Source organism: Strigops habroptila, chromosome 3, assembly GCF_004027225.2.
Source record: "Strigops habroptila isolate Jane chromosome 3, bStrHab1.2.pri, whole genome shotgun sequence".
In the NCBI taxonomy this organism is placed as follows: Eukaryota; Metazoa; Chordata; class Aves; order Psittaciformes; family Psittacidae; genus Strigops; species Strigops habroptila.
This window is the reverse complement of record NC_044279.2, coordinates 13253235-13278043: the sequence shown is the minus strand read 5'-3', so window position 1 is coordinate 13278043 and position 24809 is coordinate 13253235. Positions and strand designations below refer to the sequence as shown.

General features: G+C 40.1%; 1 protein-coding gene across 11 annotated transcripts; it reads left to right on the top strand.

The window, feature by feature from the left end:
* On the top strand, window positions 1-24384 carry NAPEPLD (N-acyl phosphatidylethanolamine phospholipase D). Of its 11 annotated transcripts, XM_030480951.1 has the most exons (7): window positions 4136-4666; window positions 7097-7225; window positions 9490-9536; window positions 11285-11597; window positions 17706-18352; window positions 19832-19946; window positions 21136-24384. In XM_030480951.1, exons 3-7 carry the CDS (start codon window positions 9490-9492, stop codon window positions 21259-21261), a joined length of 1248 nt encoding a protein of 415 aa, XP_030336811.1. In that variant the 5' UTR covers window positions 4136-4666; window positions 7097-7225; the 3' UTR covers window positions 21262-24384. The 11 variants fall into 11 exon arrangements, with proteins under 11 accessions (XP_030336805.1, XP_030336814.1, XP_030336806.1 ...); XM_030480946.1 differs by lacking the exons at window positions 7097-7225; window positions 9490-9536 and adding an exon at window positions 1405-2021 and having other exon boundaries at window positions 4586-4666; window positions 21136-22272; XM_030480950.1 differs by lacking the exon at window positions 4136-4666 and having other exon boundaries at window positions 6925-7225.
* The last annotated feature ends 425 nt before the right edge of the window (window positions 24385-24809 follow it).

Below are 24809 nucleotides of genomic sequence, written 5' to 3'. Positions count from 1 at the left end.
CCTGCGGCCCCGCTGAGCGCGGGCAGGCCCCGCGCCATGGTGCGGGGTAGGGCGCTGTGGAGCTGCTGCCTGCAGCTCTCCGCGCTGCCCTCCGCGGCGGGCGGGCGAGGGGGGAAGCCGCAGCCGTTCAACGGCTCCTCCTGGAGAGCCGCGAAGCCGCCGCGCAGGGGGTGGAGCGGCACCATGGAAGAGGAGGAGGAGGAGGACGAGCCTCCTCAGGGGCAGCAGCAGCCCGGGAGGTGAGCGGCTCTCCGGCGGCAGGCAGCTCTCGGGGGCGGGGGTCGCTGCCCCCGCGCCTTCCTGTGGGCAGGGAGGGACCGAGCCGAGCGGCGCTCCCGCCCCGTGCCGGTCCGCAGGAGAGGCACCTGCCCGACCCGCCACCTCAGAGCCCGCGGGCAGGGGACCCGGAGCAGCGTGGCGCTGCGCACCTGCTCCGAGTGCGGCTCGCTAGACGGACGGTAGCGGGGGTCCCGCCGGGTGAGTGTGGCGGGAGGACCGCGCTGAGCCGCGGCGGGAAGCGGCGCTGAGGCGGGGAGCCCCGCCAGCGGCAGCGAGGCACAGCGAGCGCGGGCGTCCGCTCGGGAAAGTTAAGCGGTGGGCGAGGTGCCGGGGAGGCAGCGCAGCTCGGTGCCTTCCCGCGCTCCTCGGCTCCTGAGGTGGGCGCACACGGGTGTCCCCCACACCCGAAAGGTGCCGCGGTGGCTGGTGGCAGAGCCCGGCCAGCTCCAGAAGCAGCTGGGGACGCGGACACCCTTCCCACCGATGAAAGAAGCCCTGGAAGAAGTCCTACCTTCTCCCCCCGCCCTCCCAGCGGCGATGCTTTCGTTTCCCCTAAATTGACGGTAAAATATGCTGCAGCAGCGCTCAGAGAGAAACAAGTTATATAATCGCCTGTAAAAAATAATACGCTTCGTGTTATTGACTGTTTAGCGAATGTTTTCCTTTGAAGAGGAGACGCGAACAGATGCTCTTGACTTGAATGGTGCGAAGTGGGACATATTAACAGTCATTTAATGTAATTAGTTTAGTCAAATAATCTCGATGACCGGCAATTATCTCTAGTAAGGGGTTAGGGAAAGGATGTGTTGAGTGTCTTGACGATACGCAGTCAAGTTCATCTTCAACTTCTGTAGAAATGGCTTTGCTAGTGATGATTATGATTTCTTACTCCTCGCTTTGCTAAATGGCGATTATGAAGCGAGCTTTCAGTTTTAAAGGGAACTACTATAGGTATTTTTCTTTATTTTTCAAACTACACCAACCAAAGTGATATAAAAAAATTAAAGATAGTGGCAGGATAATAAAATCTGTTTCCTGGCAAAAGACCCTTGAAAAGTCATGTATTTTTTAAGTCACGGTAGCAGCTTTATCTATTAATAAAATAGGAAGCCTGATTTGTTTTGTAGGTAAGGCTTTAAGGAAGACAAGAAGAAATAAGATTTTTATCATATTAATGCAAGAATTACTGCATCAATTGCTTTAGAAATGCCCCAAATGATCTGAAATTGAAGTACCTATTATAAAAATATAATGGGAATTTTGAACACCTGGAGATTGGGAAGTCCTGTCTGATTCACTCACTGTGATGGAGGGGACACATTCAGGAAAGGAGGAAGTAAGGAACGACAGTGAAACGGTTCAAATATAAATAACAGTTAATTTGCATTAGCTTGTCGCAAATCAAGAGAGATCTGCAGCCTTTTTAAAAGGAAGCAGTTATTATTGTTCACTTGTTTTAACTAAGTAGATTTGAGGAATTGCCTCAGCAGAAATCTGCAATTTTCTCAGCCTTTATAAGTTCAAGATTGAACCAAAACTGCTAATTCTCTGTAGAGAAACAGCTTTTAAGTTCTTTTCTGCAAATGGGAAGGCAATTGTTTTGTCTGTAACAAGGAAAAAGGAAATGCTACCATGTTAATTTGTGCCTTTATATGTAGCACCTGCTATGAAATTATTGTTTTCTTTCATCATATCTATGAATCCCTTCCTGATCTCACTTTGATTTTTTCCAGTCAATTGCTATAAGTATGTAGCTTGCAGTATGCTGGCTAGCACTGTAATAAGAATCCTACTTCTAATACACTCAGAGCCAAATCCTAGTGTAAATCACTTGGTCATCTTGTGTCTGAATGCAACTTTGAGTAAAAAGGATTTTTCAGTATACCAGATTTGCACTTGGTTTGAATATCCTTAGGAAATCTAGGAGAGAAGTTACATGTTATTTACTCTCTGCATGTAATATCTTAGTATTTAGCAGCTGTATAAAGGAGGGATTTGAATAGCATACAACTGCACCCAAGCAGATAAACCTTATAAAGGTTCAGCAAAGAGAACTGGGCATTACCAAGTGACACCATGAAAACACTTGGCTGCCTTGTGTGCAGTGTGACAAAAAAGGTTTGATAAGATGTTGTGTGAGTGAAAAATGGTAAGGAATGAATATCGAGATGTATATCAAGGGATTTTTCTTGTGTAAGATCTGTTACCATGGTTGGAGCTGGTAGTGCTACTGTCTGCTGAGTAAGGCTTATGATAAGATTTCAGGTTTTATTGCTTATAGTATGTGGAAATAGTTCCAGTTGTTTAGGCAGAAATCTCCCATGCTGTGAACTCGTTTTTGAGGGATAGTTTCAGTGAGGTTCAGCTGTTTCTGAAAAAGAGGTTGTGGCAGTAACAAGTTGTTTATGTGTGTCTATTTAGCTGTATTTAAACAAAACACTTTGTCTCTTTAAAACACCTACATATTTAGAGTGGTGCCTTGAAAATTAGTAGATGGCTCACATTTGTGTTTGGAAATGTGCCTTGACTCTTCCATAAGAAAAAAACCAAAACAAACAACTTAATATTAACACTTATGTTGTTGACTAACAACCAAACCCTTTTGCATTTCATTTGGAGTACATGAAGAGACATAACCTAGAGTGGGGGTAGAGTAGAAGTCTGGTTAAATGCAGGAAGAAAGGTTGTCATGAAAAATGTTAGTGTGTTTTGATGTTTACAGTTTCCGTGGGTATTTGTATTTTGCTGTGTCTGATGTTCTACCACTTGGAATTTTTCTTAGTGGCTGTGTTTCAGTTAAAGCCCCATAAGGGTGCTCTATGGTGTATGCTTTCTGTCTTTCCAGTGTGAGGTTTGGGAGATTTAAAACTTTTTTATTTGGAAAACCTGATGACCTTCTGGCTTGCCACATGTGAAAGATGGTCTTTGAAAAGTTACATTCAAGAAAAACATGTCTTTCAACAAAGAAAAACTTCTCATTTCTTTATCTTAACTGACCTGGAAGTTATTTGTTTAGATTTTGATAAATTTGAAGTCAAATATTAGAAATAGTTCTGTAAAGTCCTTATATCTATGGGGTGTGTGTACATACATACGCAGACAGAGAGGAGAGGGAGAATGTGTTCGAACAAGCAAAAGCTGAGCTTATGTTGAAATCTAAGTAGATTTAGGAAGAATTTAGGGAAATATTTTTATATTGCAGAGAAATGACATTGGGTCCTATGTGCTTGGACTTTGAACTGAAGAGAGGGAATCAAATAGACAGCATTTAAATATGTACATGAACAAAACTATGACTGTGTATTGACTTAAAACTAAAAACTAGCTTAGCGCTTGGGTGTTGCTGCGCTTCCGGGACAGCTGAGGCTTTATAGTGTTTTAAAGGTTTATCCTCAGTGTGAGCCTAGAGAAAGTTTGCATACGGGTTTGTTCCTTTCTGGCATAGAGAGAAAAGGAAGAAGCAAATTAAAAGGCTTCGTGAGTGAGGTGGAGATAGCAATTGCGCAGTTGCAGACATTAAAATGCCAGACTTTATTATAAATGGAACTGCTTCAGCTCCTAGTTTGCCATGAGGATCTTGTGGATCAAGGTTTTAACCTGATTTCTATGCACTTGTATGGAAACAGTTCTTGCCTTGCCTTTATGGCCATCTGCTACAAAGAAAATCAGATTTCTGCCATAGCATGTTCATGGAGCCTTAGTTTCATTACATGTAGCAGTATTTCTTTTTAGACACATCTAATTGATGTTAAGATGTTAGATGGGAAACCTTTACCCTCAGGACTGACTGTGAGCTTGTAATATTTTAAAACTTCGTTTTAGCTAAGTAGAACCTGTTCCATCAGCTTCAACAATGGTATAATAACTTACAATACTAAACCCATGATGCATAAGCTGTTAATTCATGGGACTGGCTAAAGTGGATTTATAAATGCTAAACTTTAAAGACTGGTCGGTTTTTCTCACAGTAAGCCCCATCCTGGAAAGGTTTGCCTCTGTTATTAACTATAGGCACATCAGTAGACCAACTGAAACTAATGAACTGCTCATTTGCATGAATACTTACAGGAGTAGAGCTAGTAACAGAACCCTAAAGTTGGTGTGCAGATACTGTTGGGTTGGTACAAGTTTCATCTTTGCTCTTTTGGAAAAGCTTTATTGAAATTTTATACGAGTGTGAAGGGCCATCCATGGAGATTACCATTGCTGTTGGAATCCACAGTTATCTGCCCACCTGTGTGCATGTGCCATCTTCTCTTATTTTTCTGTTGATTTAAAATTTGTCTGCATTTGGTTTGTGATGCAGTTGCTGTCCTGCATACCATAACACAGCTGTAATGCACAAACCTTGCTTCTCTATGTTGTCAGCCCGAATCCTGCAGAGCAGGTAAGAAAATTTTAATTTAGCTCTTATGTTTTCAACATTCTTCCCTGTTCACTATGTAGTCATATGAAATTACTTGTTTAGGAGAGCAAAGGAAAGCACACTCTGCTCCAGTGTAAGGGAAATTTGGCTCCTGCTTGCCTTTGGTGACTGCTTCAGCAATAGCACAGAATCATGCTGCTCTTGCGTTAAATCATAATGATAGTCTAGGCTGCTCTTTTAAATGTTGTGGCCACATGCCAGCTTTTGGATACTTTTATTCAAGACTGCAGTAAAAGATGAGGGTAGAGAAGGAAATAACTTATTTTAATAGGCCTCTATAGCTGAAGTTACTGGCTATTGGGTCTGTAACCTCTGTTAATGTGTGTGATCCCCACAGACAACTACTGTCATATCAGAGATCATAACCTAACCAGAATATGCATGTAACACAAAACTTCTTTACTATTAAATGCAGTTCATAAACGTGTTTGGGGACCACAAAGTGCTTATATTGGACAGGGACAGTCATTTGTAGCACCTGGAAACAGAGGGAAAATAGTTACGTATTGTCCCAGTTCCGGGAAGAGGCATCTTTATGCAGCTGATACAATGCCCATAGCTGATCAGATTTAACCTAAGGTTGAGTATAGCTGGCTACAGGTACTACTGATAGACCTGACTCTAAAGCCTGTTTGCATTTGTATCTGGAGGCGTGTAAGTGTGTAGCTGATAGGCACTTGTAATGGCTATGAATAACTTCCTGTTGGTTTAGTTCTCCTACTGAATGCCAGGGAAGTAAAGGTCAGAATGTGTAGTAACGGGAGTGGGCTGCCTTTGGGTGGGAGGTAGCTATTGAATTTGCTTGGTCATAACATGAAATACCGTTCTTGGAGGAAGCAGCCAGAGGGTTTAAGCAGCATCAGTTCTAAATGTGAATGAAATCTTGGATAGGAGATAGATTAAAAATGAAATATATGAAGGGTAGGGGGAATCGTTGAACCTTACTTGGTGGTGTATGTAACTGAGCTACACTGAGTGAATTCTAAATGGAGGGGTTTTAATGAATTACTTTTTTAATAGCAGCACTGGCATAAGTAGTTTTTGTTTGCAACAGTATATTCCTGTTCTCACCCTGCCCTGTCCTAGCCAGTTTGTTGGTATAAACACTTGCATGGTTATACAGTGATGCAGGTGAAAATTAAGTGCTTCTCTAAGGGATGGGAAGGTAAGAGATGACTATCAGCTAGATCAGTTTCTTCAACTAATTTATTATGTGGACACAAATGTTTGTTTTGGCAAGCCTGGGGAAGTAATGAGGGCAGAAATGGCTTGGCTCATAGCGGTGGCTGCTTAAGTAAGGCAGCTATTGTAAGAATATGCCTAAGAACAGATGATCATGGGTAAGTGCTTCACATTTGGTTTATTTGTAACTTAATTTTTTTTTCATGTTATGTCTAAATAAAACTTTGCTTTGTTTTAATCTGGATCCTCAAAACTAGGTAAGAACGGTAGAGGATTAATCCTAATTCTGTAAGTTTTTTTTATGGAGAGAGCTATTTCTGTTTCTGTTATCAACTCACCTTAAACAGTACACAAGATTACTGTGGAGTCAGGGTACTTACAGAGCTACTGAGAACAGAGAACTGGGCTGGCAACGTACAGTTTTGCTATGGAATGGGTACATCCAAGAATGGAAAAAGGCTGTACTAACATGGATTTTTCTGCTTTGTGAATGTATGGCAATAGGGTATCACACAGAATTCCAAGCTGGCTGTTAAAATATCAAATAATTTGAATGAGATTTTCTGCAATGCTTGTTCTAGCTTGCAACTTTTAATGAGGAATCTGAAACAATAAAAATATTTATAGATCAACGGGTTGCAAGCTTGAGAAATCTTCTTTGTGAAATCCTAAAACCAGGAGTGTCTGGAATAATTGCTGTTGCAGTCGCAAAAAAAATATGTGAAATGAAAGAAAACTTCCAAGTTGCACCGCAATATCCAATTTTCAGCAAGCTCAGGTTCTGGCTTTGTTAAGTTTACAGTGGTACAATGAACAGCCTGGAGTACTGCACAATAAAAGTTTAAATGTGTTCAGAATTTTCCAGGCTCAAACTTTTCATTAATTAAAGCAGACAATTTCAGACCTGAAGGAAAAATAAAAGCACAGCCAAATCTTTGCTGGCAGTCGTTTGGTGGTTGAGTGTGCGGGAGCAAAAAATCACTTATATGCTCCCCAGTGTTTGCAAATACCTTTTAGCTGAAATCTCTCTTTCTTCCCCCCTTAGTTTCAAGCCAAAAAGTGTGCTTTTTGCAGTCATAAAAAATACGCGTGTTTAAAGGAAACTTCGGAGTTGTGTAGCAGCATGCGGCTTGCAGAAAGCTCAGGTTCATGCTATGGTAAGGCTACAGTGGTGCGAGTTTGCACGGAACTGTGTGCTGTCCCTTTTAGGTGATGTGTAGTGCACTCAGTTCTGGATGTAGTCTATACAGAGACGTGGTGATTAGAAATGAACCAAACCCCTGGCTTCAAAAATAGAGAAAATTAAGGATTTTTGGAAAGCTATGGAATGTTTGCAAGGTAAGTGTAAAGTTTTGTGGATGTTGATGGGTTCCAGTAAACCATAGCTTCATAGCAATTCTTCCTTAAACTTTCTGGCTTATGGCTTTGTTAAATAAGGACCACATTTCTGTGTAGAAGAGAAGGATAAATCTGTTCTGGCAGACTTCATGATTAGTAGCATGTCTATGCATGGCTGTATGCTCCATTTCAGTTATGGAGTAGCAGATGTTACAGGAAACTGGGTGGAAAAGGTGAAGACTCGCACAATAGATTTTATGCTGATGCATTTTGTCTTCAAATAAAGTGAAAATAATTTGGCTTGAAGCTTTGCTGTGTTTAAAAGACCATTTTAAACCAGAAGTTTTTATGCCAGGGTGCTTATTGTAATGTTAATGCATCCTGTTTCCAGCCTTCTTTTCCAGAAAGTACTAAAATGTTTAACTTTTTAATTAGTTTTCTAACTAAACAGAAGCCTGAAAGCCAAAAGAGTTATATCAAAGTTTTCAATTGTATAAGCAATGCTAAAATAAACAGTTGACCCCAAACCTGTTGTCCTACAGGCTATATGCTGTTTACAGGTGTAAAAGCCTGTTTAGTGGGATGTAAGACATGGGTTTTCCCTGCCACCTCCTGCCTCATCTACACCTTCTCTCTTGCTTTGTGGATTACTAGGGGCATCTTAGTATTTGATGCTGGAAAACCAGTTATGTGAGCTCTGTTTTGATTCATGCTAGGCTTCATCCTATTCATCAGCCAGCAGTGTTCTTCCCCTCCATCTAGAATACCTTCTGGCCTTTTGGATTTGGCATGACTAATGGTCTCCATTAGTAGTTTGTATATCTTGGTCCATTTCCTTTTCTGAATACAATTGAAGCTGTAAAGCATCTCTGAGTACAGAGAGGGTGGTTGCATTGCATCTTGCCTGAGCCCCTCTTACAGGTGGTGGCAATCCACTTGCCCTTGTTTGGGGGTAAGTAACCTCATCCTGAAGGATGGATTCCATTTGTTAAATAAGCAGTTTAATGCTTTTAAGTAGAACAGTAGTTTCTCTGTTTGAAAGTCTGGAAAACACAAAATTTCTTGTGGAACCTTACAGTAACCACCAAGGACACGACCGCTGCCAATCCCAAGTGAACACAGCTCTACTCCAGTCTGATTTTAGTGTCTCTATCACTCATAATTTCACTGGCAATCCAGTGCTCAAATTTATTTCTCAAGTGCCAAACGATTATTTGAAGGGGGGAAGAATTCAGGGAAGCTGGATGAAAAATCAGCTCATTTCTGATTGGGTATCTTCTAATGTTTAAAATATTCCTGCCAAATCTCTTGTCTAGCGAGGCTTTCTTTTGCAAAAGGGTAAGAATCTCCTTGGACTAATAAGTGGTTGAGTTTTACTCTAAGCTAATCATTACTGGCTTTCAAGAAATGATTGCCTAACTTTTTATATAAGAAAAATAAGATTTCTTTTACTGTATTCCATGAATATTCTAGGATGTATTTTACCAGTTTAAATGAAACAGAAATGAACTGGCAAGATTGATGCTTCAAAAGAATCTGCAGTTGATCAAGAATACTTTGTCAGTTAATTGTTTGTAAATGTGTCCCTTTCTTATGCATGTAAAAGGGTTGGTTTTTTTTGTGAGCACTAAGGTCTTTCTTCCCTTCAGTTGCTTATGGAATACTAATGAAAGTAATGTATGTGCATCATGTGGAAAATATGTTGGCAGACAGATACCTGCAGTGTCTTAAATGCTCTGGCATTGTCTTTGTTTAATCAGCATAGTTGATCCCTGCTTCCCCTAGAGGTTTATACTTTCAGAATAAGATCAAAGGTTCATATGAAAATTTAAGCAAAAGTAGAATTCACCTATTTTAGAGATGAATGAATAGATAAACGGAAGCTTAAAAATAAAACCTTAGGCACTCCGGTCTCTAATATAAAATGTCTTGTAGGAACAATAATTACAGTAGTTATATATATTTAAAAATCAGACATCTGAGATGTTAGCAGAAGAATTTCCTGGAATTAAGTACCTATCTGATTAAACTTTTGTGATTTGTTTTCATGATGCTTTCTAGAAGAGTAGATGTTTTATGCCCTGTCTGCATGCTTTGCTAAACTAATAAGCTGACTTGGCATTGAAAATGCTCTTGAGGAATGCCAAAGAAACCCCAACCCTCTTAAGCTAAAGTAACAGTTAAAATATCCATTACAATTTTGGGGGTGTTCTGTCTGCCTCTTTGTGGCGTTGATTCCTTTTGTTACCATTTATCTGCTTCAAATGGAACAGAGCAGGCTGAGTGGCTGTTCCATTGAAGGCTCATTCCAGTAAGTGTTTAGTGGATATGTTTTAGTGGAATAGAGAAAAAAGCCTAGGAGTATCAACAGTGAATTATGATGCAGATGTGGTACCTTATTGCTGAATACAAAGTACATAACTGAAGTGGTGAAACCACTACGGGGAAACTTCAGGACAAAGCAATTGCATTAAAACCATATTGTGACCAAAAAGTTGTCAGCAGTGTTTTCTGAACATTGGTCATCCTTCTTTACCAGAAGTGAATTTTGATGTGTTAATATTTTATCTCTGCTGTATGGCAAAGAAATGGTTATTTTTCAAAGAAAATGTCACAGTATTTATTAATTGTCCTATCTTTGGAACTGACACCATGCTTTCTGTTTAGCAACTGGTTGCTGCTGAACTAGCAGGGACAGGCTCTGCATTTGAAGTTGGATCCTCACCAGTAAATGCATTTGTGTTCAATTTGATAATAATACTTCATATATGTATGTAAAATCTTAGCTGTCATGTTGTGGTGCCAGTATGCTGCTTTTTCTTTGTGATCATGAATTTATGAGGGGCACGGTGAGTTATGCAGTTTCTAAGAAAACTGTGGGCTTTAATTCTGTTCTCTGAAAATGTTGTTCAAGTGGACTGGCTTTGGTACCTCAGCCCAGTGCTTCTCATAGGTATACAGCTAAAGTTTGAATATTTGAGTTCATGAAATAGTAGAGAGGTTAAAACGTGGTGGAGAGTTTTCCACAAGACAAACTTCACAATTTCTTATTAACAATATTCCTGCTCCTAAGCAGTTTATTGCACTGTCTGTTCATTACTGGTCATCTTCTAGTTTTTATCAGGTGGAATTTGTAAGTACCAGAAAGTTGGCACTCTTTAAAATAGGAACCTATTTTTTCGAAACCACTCAGAATAGTAGATTTACCCTTGATGGAAACTGAAGCGTTCAGCTTTAAGTGCATTGCTGCAGCAACTTTAAAGAATGAAACGTCTAAGAAATGTGTCAGAATCTGACTTTAGAGGAATAAGCTTTTCTCAGTTATTTTCTCACTCTTTTTATATTTCACAGTGGAATTAAGAGCAGACATTGCAGCTGTGATTTATTTGAGATGTTCCAGTTTTCTGTAGCCTTTCACTAGTCAGTTCAGTTCAATGTGTATCAAAACTGTGTTTGAAACAGTTACTTTTACTACTCTTACAACAAGCTTTTCCTTTATTTTGGACAAAATAGAAAATAGGAGCAAATGTCTTTTGTGTTCTGACTTCTCTGCATGTATGTGCATCTGGTTGGGAGAAGTAACATGTTACTAATGCTACTTGGGGCTGCTGCTCTTACTGCAGAACAAAGTCAATCTCTAGGCAAATCCCAAGGTACTGTATAGTTCCAGTGTCTCTTGGGCAGGTTTGCAGGATCATATTACATCAGGCACTAAATGTCATAAGTTTCAGGAGGAATTTGCTGTTCTTCCAAAATGTAAATTAAGGAACCCTTCCCCCTCACTCTTGCAGATAATAGTGCTAGTATCTAAAGCTGTGCATACCGGGGAGGAAAATTCTGCCTGAACTACAAAGAGATCTCGTGTCTACTTGCCACAGCATGTTTTTGAAGTCTTTTGTGTAATAGCAACTATTTTAAAGCATATTTTGTTGAGGAAAAATTGCAGTGGATCATAAAATGAGAAGGGCAGGCTTGTTTCTGATGCGTGTGAGAACATTCAGTCTGATGAACGTTGATGTAAGTCCAAGAAAAGATTGAATGATTTAAAATTTATTTTAGCTCTCCTCAAAAAGATATGGATAAGAAAACGGATGAAGAGCAGCCTCTGACTGTGTGTAGCCAGTACCCTAAAGAAGCAGTGAGGAAACGTCAGAACTCGGGTCGAGGTTCCAGGGGCAGCGACTCTTCCAGGACCTCCAGGAAAAGCTTCAGGCTGGACTACAGATTAGAAGAGGATGTCACTAAGTCAAAGAGAGGCAAAGATGGGAAATTTGTCAACCCATGGCCAACATGGAAATCACCGACCTTGGCAAATATTTTGAAATGGTCCCTCATGGAAAAAAATCACAGCAATGTGCCATGCTCGAAGCAGGTAAATACGTGCATGTTTTCTGTTCTTGATTTAGACTTCTGTAATCAATAAAATAGAACAGTTTCTAACTAGTACATATTAAGCACCTTTTGGAGACTTTCCTAAGTTGTCTTTTTCTGATTTTATTACTTATTCTTTTCAAAAGATGGGTTAATACTTTTTGCCTCTATTTTTTTCTCTCCTTTCTGTTAGTTCCGCGCCCTTTGATTTATCCAGTTCAGTTTATATTTACAAAACCAGCAAAAATGGTTCCCTAGCTCAGTCATAAACTACAGTTGCACTCTTTGCTTTTTAAGACGTGTTGCCTTGGGAAGCCTACTGCTAACATCATTCATACTGCATGCAATAGCTGTGGCATATCTCATTTTACATGTTTTGCCTTCTTTTTCCTGACTGCCATTTACTACATAAATAACATCTTTTTTAAATAAAACCGTAATAACTAGTTGCTGCCATTTACTTATGAAAGTGTTTCAAATCTATGTTTTTCTGCTTCAGTACACCTGGTGTACTGAAATGTACTGAAAAATGCCTATGTTAAAACTAGCCTGAGCAAGTATTTGTTCCGAGATACTAAAAGTACAAAGCCAGTTTACTGGGAAACACCATTGTCTGTTCTTGCTGTGTTGCTTCTGTCAGATATTGTATATAAAGAAGGAGGTGGGGAAGCAACCTCTGAGAGAAGCTTCTTTTCCATGAAGAGTTGTGGATACTGGAAAGCCACGGGTTATCTTTGTGGCCACAAGTTGCATTATGGTGGCTACAGCTTGGACAGTTAGAATTACTTCTCAGTGTATTTTCTGTTGTGTTGACTGCACTTTAGAAAAGTTGTGCTGAAGGATGCACAGCCAGGGAAAGCGTTTTTGAACAAATAGGTGGTGTTAATGCTGTTAAGCATCCAGGGAGGCATGCATAAGCTATAAATCTGAGTCAGTACTTAGAAAAGAGCTTACGCTTTTAAATTTTATCTTATGGAATTACCTGCAAAAGAGGGAATTTGATCAGCTTTATGGACAGGAAAGCAGTGTTACTTACTACCACATGATGGTCAGGGGTTTGGGGATTTCTTAAGGATATGTGGCATGGAACATGTTTAAGAAAGAAATAATCTTGGCTATAATTGTTCTATTATAATAATAATTTACCTTCAGAAAGAAGCACAGCAAACCTATGTTAGTCTTGTGATCCTTTCCACCAATTTACTGTTTTAAATATGGAGTCCTGCTTCTAGACATTATCTGCGCCTTGTAGTAGTAACAGCAGTTGTGCCTCAGCATGTACAGCTTTCTAGGCAGTGTGCTGCATTCTCCATACTTTGGCCCCATTTGTGTAGAATTCATGCCTTGTCATTTTCGATTGCCTTTGGACCGCTGCCCTATTCCACATGTGTAAAACAGGCTTCCTATCTTGCCAGCACCAGTGGGAAACCTGGTTAGTGACTGAAGTACCTAGAAGGCAGTGCTAAGGTACTATAGCACAGAATATACAGCTCTCTGGTGGCAGTGGACAACTGCAGCACTCTAATTTACAGATTATCCCTGCAATAAAGGATGATTACAAAGAAAGCTACACTGTGTCAGTTGTAAAGCTGTCTCTTTAACCCAGTTGGGATCCATTTTGGACTAATTTTATTGCTTTGCATATGAAGTTTTTTAATTAAATGCCTGCAGTTATTCAGGAGACACTGAAGTAAATCAGCAATAGGAAAAGCTAGATAGGGATCAATGAAACGCACTCTTGAGACCTCAGCCATTTTGATGCTTGTTCCATGCCGAAATCAACCTGCGAAGCACTTCTGAGCTTGTTTAAAATTCAGACTAAGGGCTTCAGACTAAGGACTCCATAGTTTATTTAGCACTGCTGGCTAGCATGTCCTTCGAGCAGACTCCTACTTCAGTGTCCACGCTGAGTGGGCCTGGTGCTACCCTGCAATGCTGGGCAGGTTCAGTTTATCTGTACCAAGTGCTTTACGTATGGAAAAAAGCATATTATCCAGGATATGTACTTCACTGTGTAAAAGCTATATGTATTATAATCATGCCTTCACAACAAGTCTGTATCATTGCCCAGAATGCATAGGCTTCTTGTATTTTCATTATAGGCTTTATTAATAACTCTTTTCAGTGCTGTTTGGAGGATCTTTAATTACTAGCTGTTGGATCAACCATTTAGATTGTTCTCATTTCTTTAAAATCCAGTGGTATTCCAGTATGCACTAAGCACCAAAAAATCCTCAGCTAATTAGTTGGTCTTACCAAAGCCCATCATGTGTTTCTTCTTGCTTTGCATTAGGAAGGAAAGAAGAACATAGGAGGGGGAAGGGGCACAGCAGGAGGAATTCTGGTATTACTCCAGTGATGAAGATAAGCCAGTGTTAGGCATGTTTTGCTTCTGTTGGTAGCTGATTTGATGTGAATGTCATCTTTCAAAGATCTCTTACAGTTCTTGTAGTATTAATGTGTTTCTGGGTGGTCTGACAGAGAACAGATAAAAGGTCCATAAGATTATGTATTTTGTTCAGGATTTGATTTATTCTGTTGTATGAGTTTTATGAATTTCATATGCAGTATACTGCCAATAGAACTTGTGTTTCAGTTTGAAATCTTGTCGAGTAATGAGTCCTTATTGCTTTAAAAGGTCATTCTGGAGATTTTATAAATATTAAATGTATAAATATTAAAAAAACCCCAAACAATCAAACAAGCAGAGCCCATGCACTGAGAAGGAATTTCTTTAGCTATTTCCCTGTGTGATTTACTATGATAGCTCAACAAAATGCCTGAGTTTTGATCTCATCCTCTGAGGAATCATTGATTTGGACCATAGGCCTGTGTATCACAAACCTGTAGATCCTGATACGGAGTCTGTGCTTTCCTGGTTATGCTGCCATTGTGCTCTTGGTTTGCCTTCAACTTTTGTTCACACAATCTCAGTTAAATTGGATACCAGTTGTTCAAACTGTGTTACTCTTACTGTGTTATCAGTCTTCCTGTCTGTTTGTCCTTTACAAATGCCTTTTGTAGTGATTAGTTCTACTTTTAAATTAACTATTGAAAATACTCAATGGTGTCGATGCCAGTAACATCCCTGTAAAGCCTTGAATAGTGCGAATGTGTTATGGTTATACCCCGGCAGGCAGCTAACCCCTATACAGCCGCTTGCTTGTTCCCTACTGGTGGAATTGGAAGGGTAAAAGTGAGAAAACTCGTGGGCTGAGATAAAGGCAGTTTAACAGGTAAAGCAAAAGCTGCACACAAGCAAAGGAAGAAATTCATTCACCCCTTCCCACGGGCAGGCAGGCGTTCAACCATCTCCAGGACAGCAGGGCTCCATCACACGTAACTGTTACTTGGGAGGGCAAACACCATCATTCCCAATGTTCCCCCTTCCTCCTTCTTCCCCAGCTTTATATGGTGAGCATGATGCCGTATGGAGTGGGATATCCCTGCAGTCAGTTGAGATCAGCTGTCCTGGCTATGTCCCCTCCCTGCTCCTTGTGCACCCCAGCCCTACTGGCTTTGGTGCTGTGTAAGCACTCTTCAGCAATAGCTAAATCATCAGTCTGTTATCCACAGGTTTCAGCACAAAGCCAAAGCACCAAAAGAGCTACTAGGAAGAGAATTAACTCTATCCCAGCTGAAACTGGTACAATATGTTCGAGTCCCAGTGAAGAACTCATTGTTCACATCTGCCAGTTTAGCCAGATCTTCATCCATTTAGTATTATTTGGTCTATTGCATGATGCTAATTTTACAAACTAGTTTGTGTCAAATGTCAGCAAAAATAAAGTGGATTCATTTAAACTTCTTAGAATAATTTGCAGTCTACCTCTAAACCCAGCTACTTAAAAAGAACATTTTCCATTAAAAATGTGCTCCCTGACCTTAATTGCATTATGACAATGAATTATTAAATTTCATATCTGAGTTTAATTTCTTTGATATCATCTGATTTGTTGACTTAACCACGTGTAATCTGTGGGTTGTCCTAATTTCCATTTGGGAGTATTATGTTCATTTTGTGGTTCTTCCGTCCTTTTATTTATTTTGTTTCTAAGTTGAAGTGTCACAATGTAACACACTCTGTGACACAGATTTCTCCTGCCAGTGACCTTCCCATGTACTTAGAATAAATTAGAAGTAAGAAAGTGATGCTTCTGTCTTGGAGAAGCAGCAGTTTGTCTCATTCTAATACTCATACTTTTGTTTATTCTTGTATGAATTAAGTGATTGTATTGTGTTAACGTTACATTCGGTTTTATAGAAGACTTTCTATTTCTCGTTCCTGGAGACAGTAATGAAACTTTTTCAGTAGACACATCTTGTCCATTAGCTCTCAGAAAAAGCAATTTCATGAATATTTCATTACTTACAGTGGAGTTGCAGGGCGATGGAGGTGTATGTGTGTGTGTTTTGTTCTTTGCCACCATATGCCCTCCAAATCAATAAAATATTGTGGAGAAAAATAACTTTCCTGAAGCTGTCAGGACTGTTTTAGCAAGGGAAATCCTAGAATCTCTAACTCTCACAGCATCAGCTGGGCTTTTAAGGGAGCAGGAGGTCATCTCTGCATAAGCTCGCTGATAGTGTTAATCTACTGCCCTAGACCTAGAGAGCAAGAGCAGCAACCATTGCAGGGAGGGCTTCGCTGGGAACCAAAGCGCTGGGACATCTGTGGTTACCAGCAAGAGAAGAGTGTCAGGAGTCTGTAGAAGCTGCCAAACAGGTAAAATCTTCTGAGCTGATGTGAGGAGTTCACACCAGAACTGTTTGGGAGGGGAGCCTTAGCCATGCTCTAGCTGAGCGGGAGGTGGTCAGGAGCTCCAAGAAGACTTCGTTTGGTTGCTCTGGTTTGGTCTGTGGGCTCTTTTTGTTTGTGGGCTGTTTTTTTTTGGGGCAGTGGTGGTGGTGGTGTTATTTATTAGGAAAACTCTTTTGTATTACAAAGGAAACTTCTGCACAAGCATCTCCACCAAACTGCAGGTAGGAACGTAACTCCAGTTCAAAACGAGAGAATGAGTGGTGGTTGGAGATGAGTTTTCATAGATCGCGTACAGCCACGGCCTCCTTCGTGCCAACTTGAGGCTACACATAGAGTCCAGTTTGGAAGCTGATTGAGCTGAAGACTGTTTTTTCCTCTTCTGGATGAATGTTCAGCTGGATCGATTCTCTGACCTGTCAGACTTGAGTGAGGACTGCATAAGTACTCATGCTGGAACAAGAGGGCAGGTGGGGGAAGGTTTCTTTGTGACACTGGAGTATGGATTTAGGTTGATTTGAAGTTGTTCGTGGGGACAGCATCTTGAACATGCAGAGAGATCAGTATAGTGATTTATTCAGAAATAATTAATCTTTAATTACCTTGAAGGTTTCAATAAATCATCACGAGAAGCACAGCTAAGTGCCTTAAGGTCCATCTTAAAAATGAATTTGTTTTTCAAATGTTCATTGGATTACTGGCAGGATGGGAAGAGAGAACTGTAAAAGCTGACATCAGCCAAGTGAGGTGAACGTCCATGTGCTGCTTCTGTATGTAATGGGGGGAAAGAGGGTCTGCTAAGGCTAACAGAATAGCTTTTGTGGAGTCCTATTGGGAACGTGGCATTCTCTTTCATCTGTGGGTTTGCAACTTTTTTATGCTAGGACTTAGGGGATGCATCTTCTAGTGCAGGAGCTAAACTTGAGCATTTGTTACAGTTAACAGTGTGTGTGTATATATGTATATTTATTCTTTTCCAGGTCAGGGAAGGCCAACCTATTACAAACGCTTTCCCAGGATGCTGTTGGTGCCTTGTGGTGCCTTCACCATGTTGCTTTTGGACTCTCTCTATTAGTAGGTCTCCTGGCCTGGTGGGATACTCTCAAGGTCTGTTTTCTCTCGACAGAGAAGTGAAAATGTTACAAAAACCTAAGATGAAGTCAAGAGGAAGTAGTTGGGAAAATGGTCATTAAAAAGGCATCTGGTTTGTGTTGCAGTTCTGCAATTGCCTGAAAACATTAAACAAAGTGCAAGTCGTGACACTAATGATTTGTGCCTCTCATGCAGTTTTTGTTCCCCAGCCGAGTCCATTCTGGAATCTGACATGCATGTTGTGTTCTTTTTTGCTAGGAACTGGATAAAGAGCTTCCCGTGTTAAAACCTTACTTTGTTCAAAAGCCAGAACTTGCTGGGAAGACAGGAACCGGTCTGCGAGTCACGTGGCTGGGCCATGCTTCCGTTATGGTGGAAATGGATGAACTTATATTCCTTACTGACCCCATCTTCAGCCAGAGAGCTTCCCCCACTCAGCTGCTGGGTCCCAAGCGCTTCCGAGGACCTCCGTGCACCATAGAGCAGCTCCCCAAGATAGATGCAGTCATGATCAGCCACACTCACTATGATCATTTGGACTACAACACCGTAACGAGTTTGAATGAACGTTTTGGGAGTGAGCTGCGCTGGTTTGTGCCTCTGGGGCTGTTGGACTGGATGCAGAGATGTGGTTGTGAGAATGTGATTGAACTGGACTGGTGGGAAGAGAACTGTGTCCCTGGTCACGATGCGGTAACTTTTGTTTTCACCCCTTCACAACATTGGTGCAAAAGGACTGCGACAGATGATAACAAGGTTCTTTGGGGCAGCTGGTCTGTCTTAGGACCATGGAATAGGTTTTTCTTTTCAGGAGATACTGGATATTGTGTTGCTTTTGAACAGATAGGCAAAAGATTTGGACCTTTCGATCTTGCAGCCATCTCCATTGGAGCTTATGAGCCAAGGTATGAAAATCAAAGTTTGATCAAAATACATAAATGAAATTATATACTGATGACAGAAAAAAATGCACCCAGAAGTGCTAACTGTGGTTATGCTTTATTAAGAATATATAATAGAATGTAGAGGCGAAAGAAAGAAATTGCTGAGGTGAAAGGAATGACCAAAAAGAAGCAGGCAATCAGAAGATCAATCCTAGAATCATAGAATACCAGGTTGGAAGGGACCTCAAGGATCATCTGGTCCAATCTAGGCAAAACATGACCTAGACTAGGTCTTCCAGCATGCTGTCCAACACTGGGGAGTCCACCACTTCCCTGGGGAGATTATTCCAATGGCTGATTGTTCTCATTGGGAAAAATTTCCCTTTTGTGTCCAGTTGGAATCTCCCCAGGAGTAACTTGTGCCCATTACCCCTTGTCTTCTCCATGTGACTCCTTGTAAAAAGATAGTCTTCGTCTTCTTTGTAGCCACCCGTTCAGATGGAGCTGAAATGTTTAGGATGCTTCCCTGTGTGATGTTCTTGGAGAGTTTTTTCTTCTTAAGCACAGCAAGGCTGAATCAGCTGCCTTTCTTCCATGAAAAATGTTGAGTAAAAACCTGGAATTACTTTGTGGCTTTTTTTCTAAGATACCATCACTTAATCCAGCCCACTTAATGTGTGCAATTTGCTGCATTTTTCTCTTGCTTGAGTCTTTGCTGGCTTTGCAACTTATCTGGAGATAAAGATGACTCCTTTGTAGAGAGCGTGAAAGATCTGTTTAGGCATCTGGATCCTAGTTATGACGGGGTACTGAAACATTCAGATGATAACACACACAATGCTGGAAGCAAAGCGTGCATGGGCTGGGAAAGGAAGATAGGAATCTGAACACCATGGCAAAAATACGGTATCTTTCAGGCATTGTCAGGTTCCCTCTTCTGCTTTCTCACCGCTCCCTTAGGCTGTCTTCTGAAGCACACACTTCTTGGTGTGCACTGCTAGCATGAGTTTTTTTCAGGGATGGATTTAAATCTATGGCCTTAATGCCTCAAGGCACCAGTAATCATAGAATCCTAGAATCAACCAGGTTGGAAAAGACCTTTAAGATTATTGAGTCCAACCGTTACCCCAGGACTGCCAAGTCTGCCACTAAACCATGTCACTGAGGGCCTCATCTACATGTTTTTTGAACACTTCCAGGGATGGTGACTCCACCACTTCCCTGGGAAGCCTTAATGTATCCTTAGACTATTAGAAATATAAATCAGAAAAAATCTGTTTGAAAAGGGGAGTGAAATACATTAATTGTTTTGTGGATATGTTGGTATATTCCAGCTTGTTGATTCTGAGTGTTCTGTATGCTGATCACATATACATGCATTGGTGTTTCTGGGGTTTGTTTGGTTGGTTTTAGATTCTTTGCAACATACCCAATGAAAGTCAAGAAGAAATCTTGCACTGAATTAGGTGACACAACACCATTTACTTTGTGTTTTGATAGGTGGTTTATGAAATACCAGCATGTGGATCCTGAAGAAGCAGTAAGAATCCATATTGATGTTCAAGCAAAGAAGTCTGTAGCAATTCATTGGGGGACCTTTGCTTTAGCAAACGAGGTAAATTTCAACACTATCCATGAGTTCAGATTTCCTGAGCACACAGCCACTGATGAAGCTTTGCTCATGCAATTTAAACTACATACCTGTAAATGTACACTGAAAGTGTAAACTTGGCATGAGTGAAAAGTTATTACTGTTTGTACTGTTGTTCAAAACAATGCTTAGCTTTGCATAACCAATTACATAAAATATATCCATGGTTTAGAGTAATTTGAAGTGCAGAGTCTTTGGAACAAATGTGATGGATTTCTGATATCTGGCAGCTGAGGAACAGGAAAGGTGGAGATGTGCATCCAATATGCAGGCAGCAAGAATTGCATGCCTGTGTATCAGTACAGCATTTAGTAAATAAATTGAATAGTATTTTCAATAGTAGATTCGTAGTTAAATACAAGCAAGAATATGAAAAACTGAGTTATTCTGAATTGATTTTTTGTAAACATTTTTATACACACACCCCCTCCCCCCCAGTCCCCAGCTGTAATAAGGAGGTAACCCAGGTACCTTCACAGTGACTAGAAATGCAGAACTACCTACATTTACTTTGACGCACCTTGTCTGGTAGCTGGCTTCCAACTTTGTCTTTGCAGCAGTTGCAACACTTTACCTTACAGTTCAGGCCTGCTGCTGTTATTTCTGTTCATCTGGTGTGTCATGTTTTAACTTGGATGCAACATTTTCAATCCATGGTGCCGCCAATGAGCTGTGTCACTTGTGCCCACAGTAAAATACTGTTGTGTATTTAGAAGCACCAAAACGTGGATGATTTTTCCCTGGTTATGCCTTTTCTGAAACGTAACAAATACAATGAAGTAACTTCAGGGACCTCACAGAACTGGTACTAGTTTTTAAACAGTAAAGCTGACAACTTTGTTTTACTAAACGAGAGAAAGCGCCATCTGCTGACCTGCGACCTCCTCCTCCTCTGCCGAATCGGCTGCTCGGGGATCTAGGTCAATATGCTGAAGACTGAATTTTGGATGTCAGGTTGTCCCTTGTTAGTTACTCTACAACTGTAAATGAATATACTTTAAAAACTGAAAATTAAACCAAACAATTTGACAAGTCTCCTTTTCCCCCTTTTTAGATAATGTTTAAAATGTAATTCATTTCTTGTGCAGTGATATTTCCACCCCCCCAAATGCTACAATGGTATCTTTTCTCTCATATTATTCTCATTTTTCAGTATTACCTAGATCCTCCAGTCAAACTGAATGAAGCTCTTGAAAGATACGGCTTGAAAAAAGACGACTTCTTTGTCTTAAACCATGGAGAATCACGGGACTTGAGTACAAATGATGGGTTTGAATAATGACACAGTAGCAGATCCCCGTAAGCCCTGTTTGATTTGAACTAGCAATTAATGTTACAAATACTACTAAGCTGTACTTACAAAGTAGATTTCTGGGGGGATGAATTGGATTTGTAGATGCTGGGTTTGTCGGTTACAGAACTAAAACTTGCATATACCAATTTCATCCTAAATTTCACTAGTTATATTGTTTATAAATTTTGAGAGGTGATCGAAGGACCAGCTAATATATAAGGTGTTGTCTGGGAATAACTTGCAGTTTCATCTCTTCTGTGCACCACTGATAAATTACTGGGGTTTCGGGGGCTTTTTTGAACTCTTCATCTTACCTGCAGCAGCAATAACCTCAGTGCAGGACATACCCTTAGAGTTAATGGCTGACTTGAACAAGTTTGTGTTCAAATGTCATCTCCCACTTGTTAGTCATTAATCTTCAGGTTATGCCCTGTACCTCGATAGCTTCACTGTATGTTTTGTGGGGTGGAGTCTTCCAATACAGCTGTGTTGTTAAGCACAAGCACAGTCAAAGAATGATTTTACCGACTGCTTCTACATTTTCATATACTGACGAACCACAAAAGCTGCATTTTACAGTGATCTAAAGAAACGTGCCTTTCAAAGACAGACAGAGTTTAATATTGTGTCACTCGTGTAACACTTACTGCTGGCCAGAGTATTCTTTGTTTTGTCATTGGTTTTAAGTTAGGCCTGAATGTGTCTAAAATAATTTTCTTGTTAAATGCAGTACCTGAAATGGAAGAATCCCTTAATGGTGCTTGTCTTTGCATTGACTCAGCCTATTACTAAGTACTTTTAAGTGAAATATCTTGAGCAAGGGCTGTGGTATTTTTTTCTTATGGCTTCCCTGTAATTTTTAAGTTGAATGAGAGATGACAACATTGTTCAGTATTGTAAAACTTGGCTAAATGTATCTGTATCAAATTGCCATGCTAATTTACAGAATTAAAGCCTATTGTTGCCAATAAAAAGGGTTGTTATTCTCCTTCATGATTCACTGGCAAATAATTTTTCTGTCGATGACTTGGTTTGGTCTATGGGATATGTGTATTTTTTTTTTTTGCTCTTGCTGTGCATTACATTTTATGTTCATAATCCATGAAGCTAAATAAAAAGACACATTATTTCCCGTCAATTTAAAGACATGAACTTCCAGCAACCAATTCAAATCAGGTAACGAGATTTCACGCTAGGAGCAAACTGAAGGAATCTTTTAACTGTTGACAGTTATCTTAAAAATGTGTATTGGGAAGTCCTACAAGTCTTACAGATCTTAATACCGACAAAAAACAGCACAAGGAGGCAAAGATCCATTAGTCCAAGTTCATGCTCAGGGAGGGTTCAGGAACAGAGAGTTACACTTACATGTAAGAAAATGTAGCTTATATTCCTTTGGTGAGATTTGTATTTGACAAAGGTCAAGATGTCTTTATTTGAAAAGGCTCTTCTAGTGTGGCTTAGATGTATTCACCAGAATTTGTTCACAACCGGTTTAAAACTACTCTCAGTTATTCGGTGTTCATTTCGGGAGGGTATTGCAGGGGAAATCTCTATTGGGCCTCTTATTTACACAATAGCTTCAATAATAAATTGGATAATAATAATATAATGCCTATCTCATGTTCATAATACCGCAGAAGACGCTAAGCTGCAGGGTGCTTTGAGTACTTTGAAGGGCATGGTTAAAACTGAAGTGTTTTGTTTGTTTGTTTTCCTGTTTGCAAAATCATCAGTTGACTCTTCTGTAAAATTCTGTACTTTGGACAGAAAGAATGAAACACAGAACACTGAGATAAGGAGCCACAGAGCAGAGAAGTACTGACTTAGGAGGATCAGAGACTAAGTGTCAGTAATGGCATACATTTCGGTTTGGATCTATTCACTCACAGCATTTGTGCATAGAATGGTGTCTCTTACACTTGGCTTGATGCTGATAGGATTCCATCTAGAGTGTGAGATAAAAAAGTTAGACATTCTGGTGTGAAGACACTTTGGAGTCTTGCATGATTTCAAAACGTCTCAACAGCGTTGTTCTATGAAGAAAGCATTTACTGTAACAAGGTTTCATGTACTTTGTTTCATGTACCTTTAGAAAAGGGGACAGTGGTTACTTGTTTCTGTCAGCTGTCAAAACAAAGGATAATTTAATTATCAAAAGGATGATATCTGAAAAACTTCAGGTCAGAGAACATGGAAAGGGACATGTAAGCATCTCCACTGCTGAGCTTAAGAAGACATAGAACAGACTAGTCTAAGTTCTCATCAGAAGAGAGAGGTGAGATGATTGGTAAATTCATTGTGTCTGACCCAGCATTTGTTTTTCCTTGTTAAATACAGAAGCAGAAAAAAATTAAGTCTACAGAAAGCGGCAAAACATTATTTGTAACTTGCTTATTCCAAAATGAACGGTGGTTTTGGAGCAGTGGGAAGGAGAAAGGGAAGTTCCGTGTCAACGCAGCAATTGTCAGGGTTCTGACTGGGAATCAGGCCAACTTCTATTTCTGCCACGATTGTATTCCTGAGGAGTTAAAACTACTCAGGCAGATGAATTGGATACATGCAGCTTTACCCCCATATTGATCAGGGCGTGCTGTATTATCAAGGTCACATTTTTCTTGCAGCTTTAGCTATTTGCAAAGTTGCCTACTGAAAATAAATATCTATTGAATTACAGAAAGAGGCGAGAGTAATCATTTAGTAGGAGCAGATTGGGTACAGTAACTCGGCAAGGTGAAGCATCTGGTAAGAGTTCAGGTAAAACAGCTCTCTTAAAAATGGTACAAGGGTGGAAACCTTGTTTTCTAGCTTTTTATAGCTGATACTTTTTACTTGCTCTATGATGCGCTATTCAGGAAGCTTTAAGAGTCTTGGTTTAGTATGAAGTATTTTCCAGTATGTTTTACGTTCATCAACGAAACTTCCTTCAGGTTCTTTCACACGATGTTTGTACATTCTCCACTTCATTCTGAATTAACAGTGGATCGATGACTGAAACTTTACAGGGGCTGACTCAACAGCAGCACTTATTCTGATGATGTTCCAGTTGCAGAGAAAAAGGAGTAAAACTCCCCAAGGAAAACAGGCTCAGGGACTGCTACAGAACAAGAAGCTGATGTAAAAATGTGGACGATACTGCTCTAGTAGACTTTTTTAGATAAAGATAAGAACGTTGAATTGCAGTTGCACGTAAGCTTTGACTCATAATAAAATATTCTGAAAAACATGTATGTTTTCCTTAAAGTGACAATTTTAAAGCAAAATGAAATTCTTCTGCTTCTATTCAAGTGTAGAAACCCTGCACAGCTGTGGCTGATGGCACTCCAGTTTAGCTAAATGGGACACATACACTAAGCATATGATAACATAGTTTTAGAATGTATTCCGTGCAGGTAAGGGGGAAAAACACAGGTTGGGGAACTTCAATAGGCAGTTTGCATTGCAAATACTAGTTTTGTAGGAAGCTGATGCTAGTTTGGTATTGGGTTTCTTTACTATTTTCTAAGATTTGCCTGCCCCCATTTAGTAGATAT

Excerpts from the sequence above, each read along its gene's own strand:
- NAPEPLD (XM_030480945.1), top strand. The coding sequence starts at position 37 with ATGGTGCGGGGTAGGGCGCTGTGGAGCTGCTGCCTGCAGCTCTCCGCG. Across the intron at positions 18,353-19,831 it reads ATTGGAGCTTATGAGCCAAG|GTGGTTTATGAAATACCAGC; the intron begins GTATGAAAATCA and ends GTGTTTTGATAG. Across the intron at positions 19,947-21,135 it reads CCTTTGCTTTAGCAAACGAG|TATTACCTAGATCCTCCAGT; the intron begins GTAAATTTCAAC and ends CTCATTTTTCAG.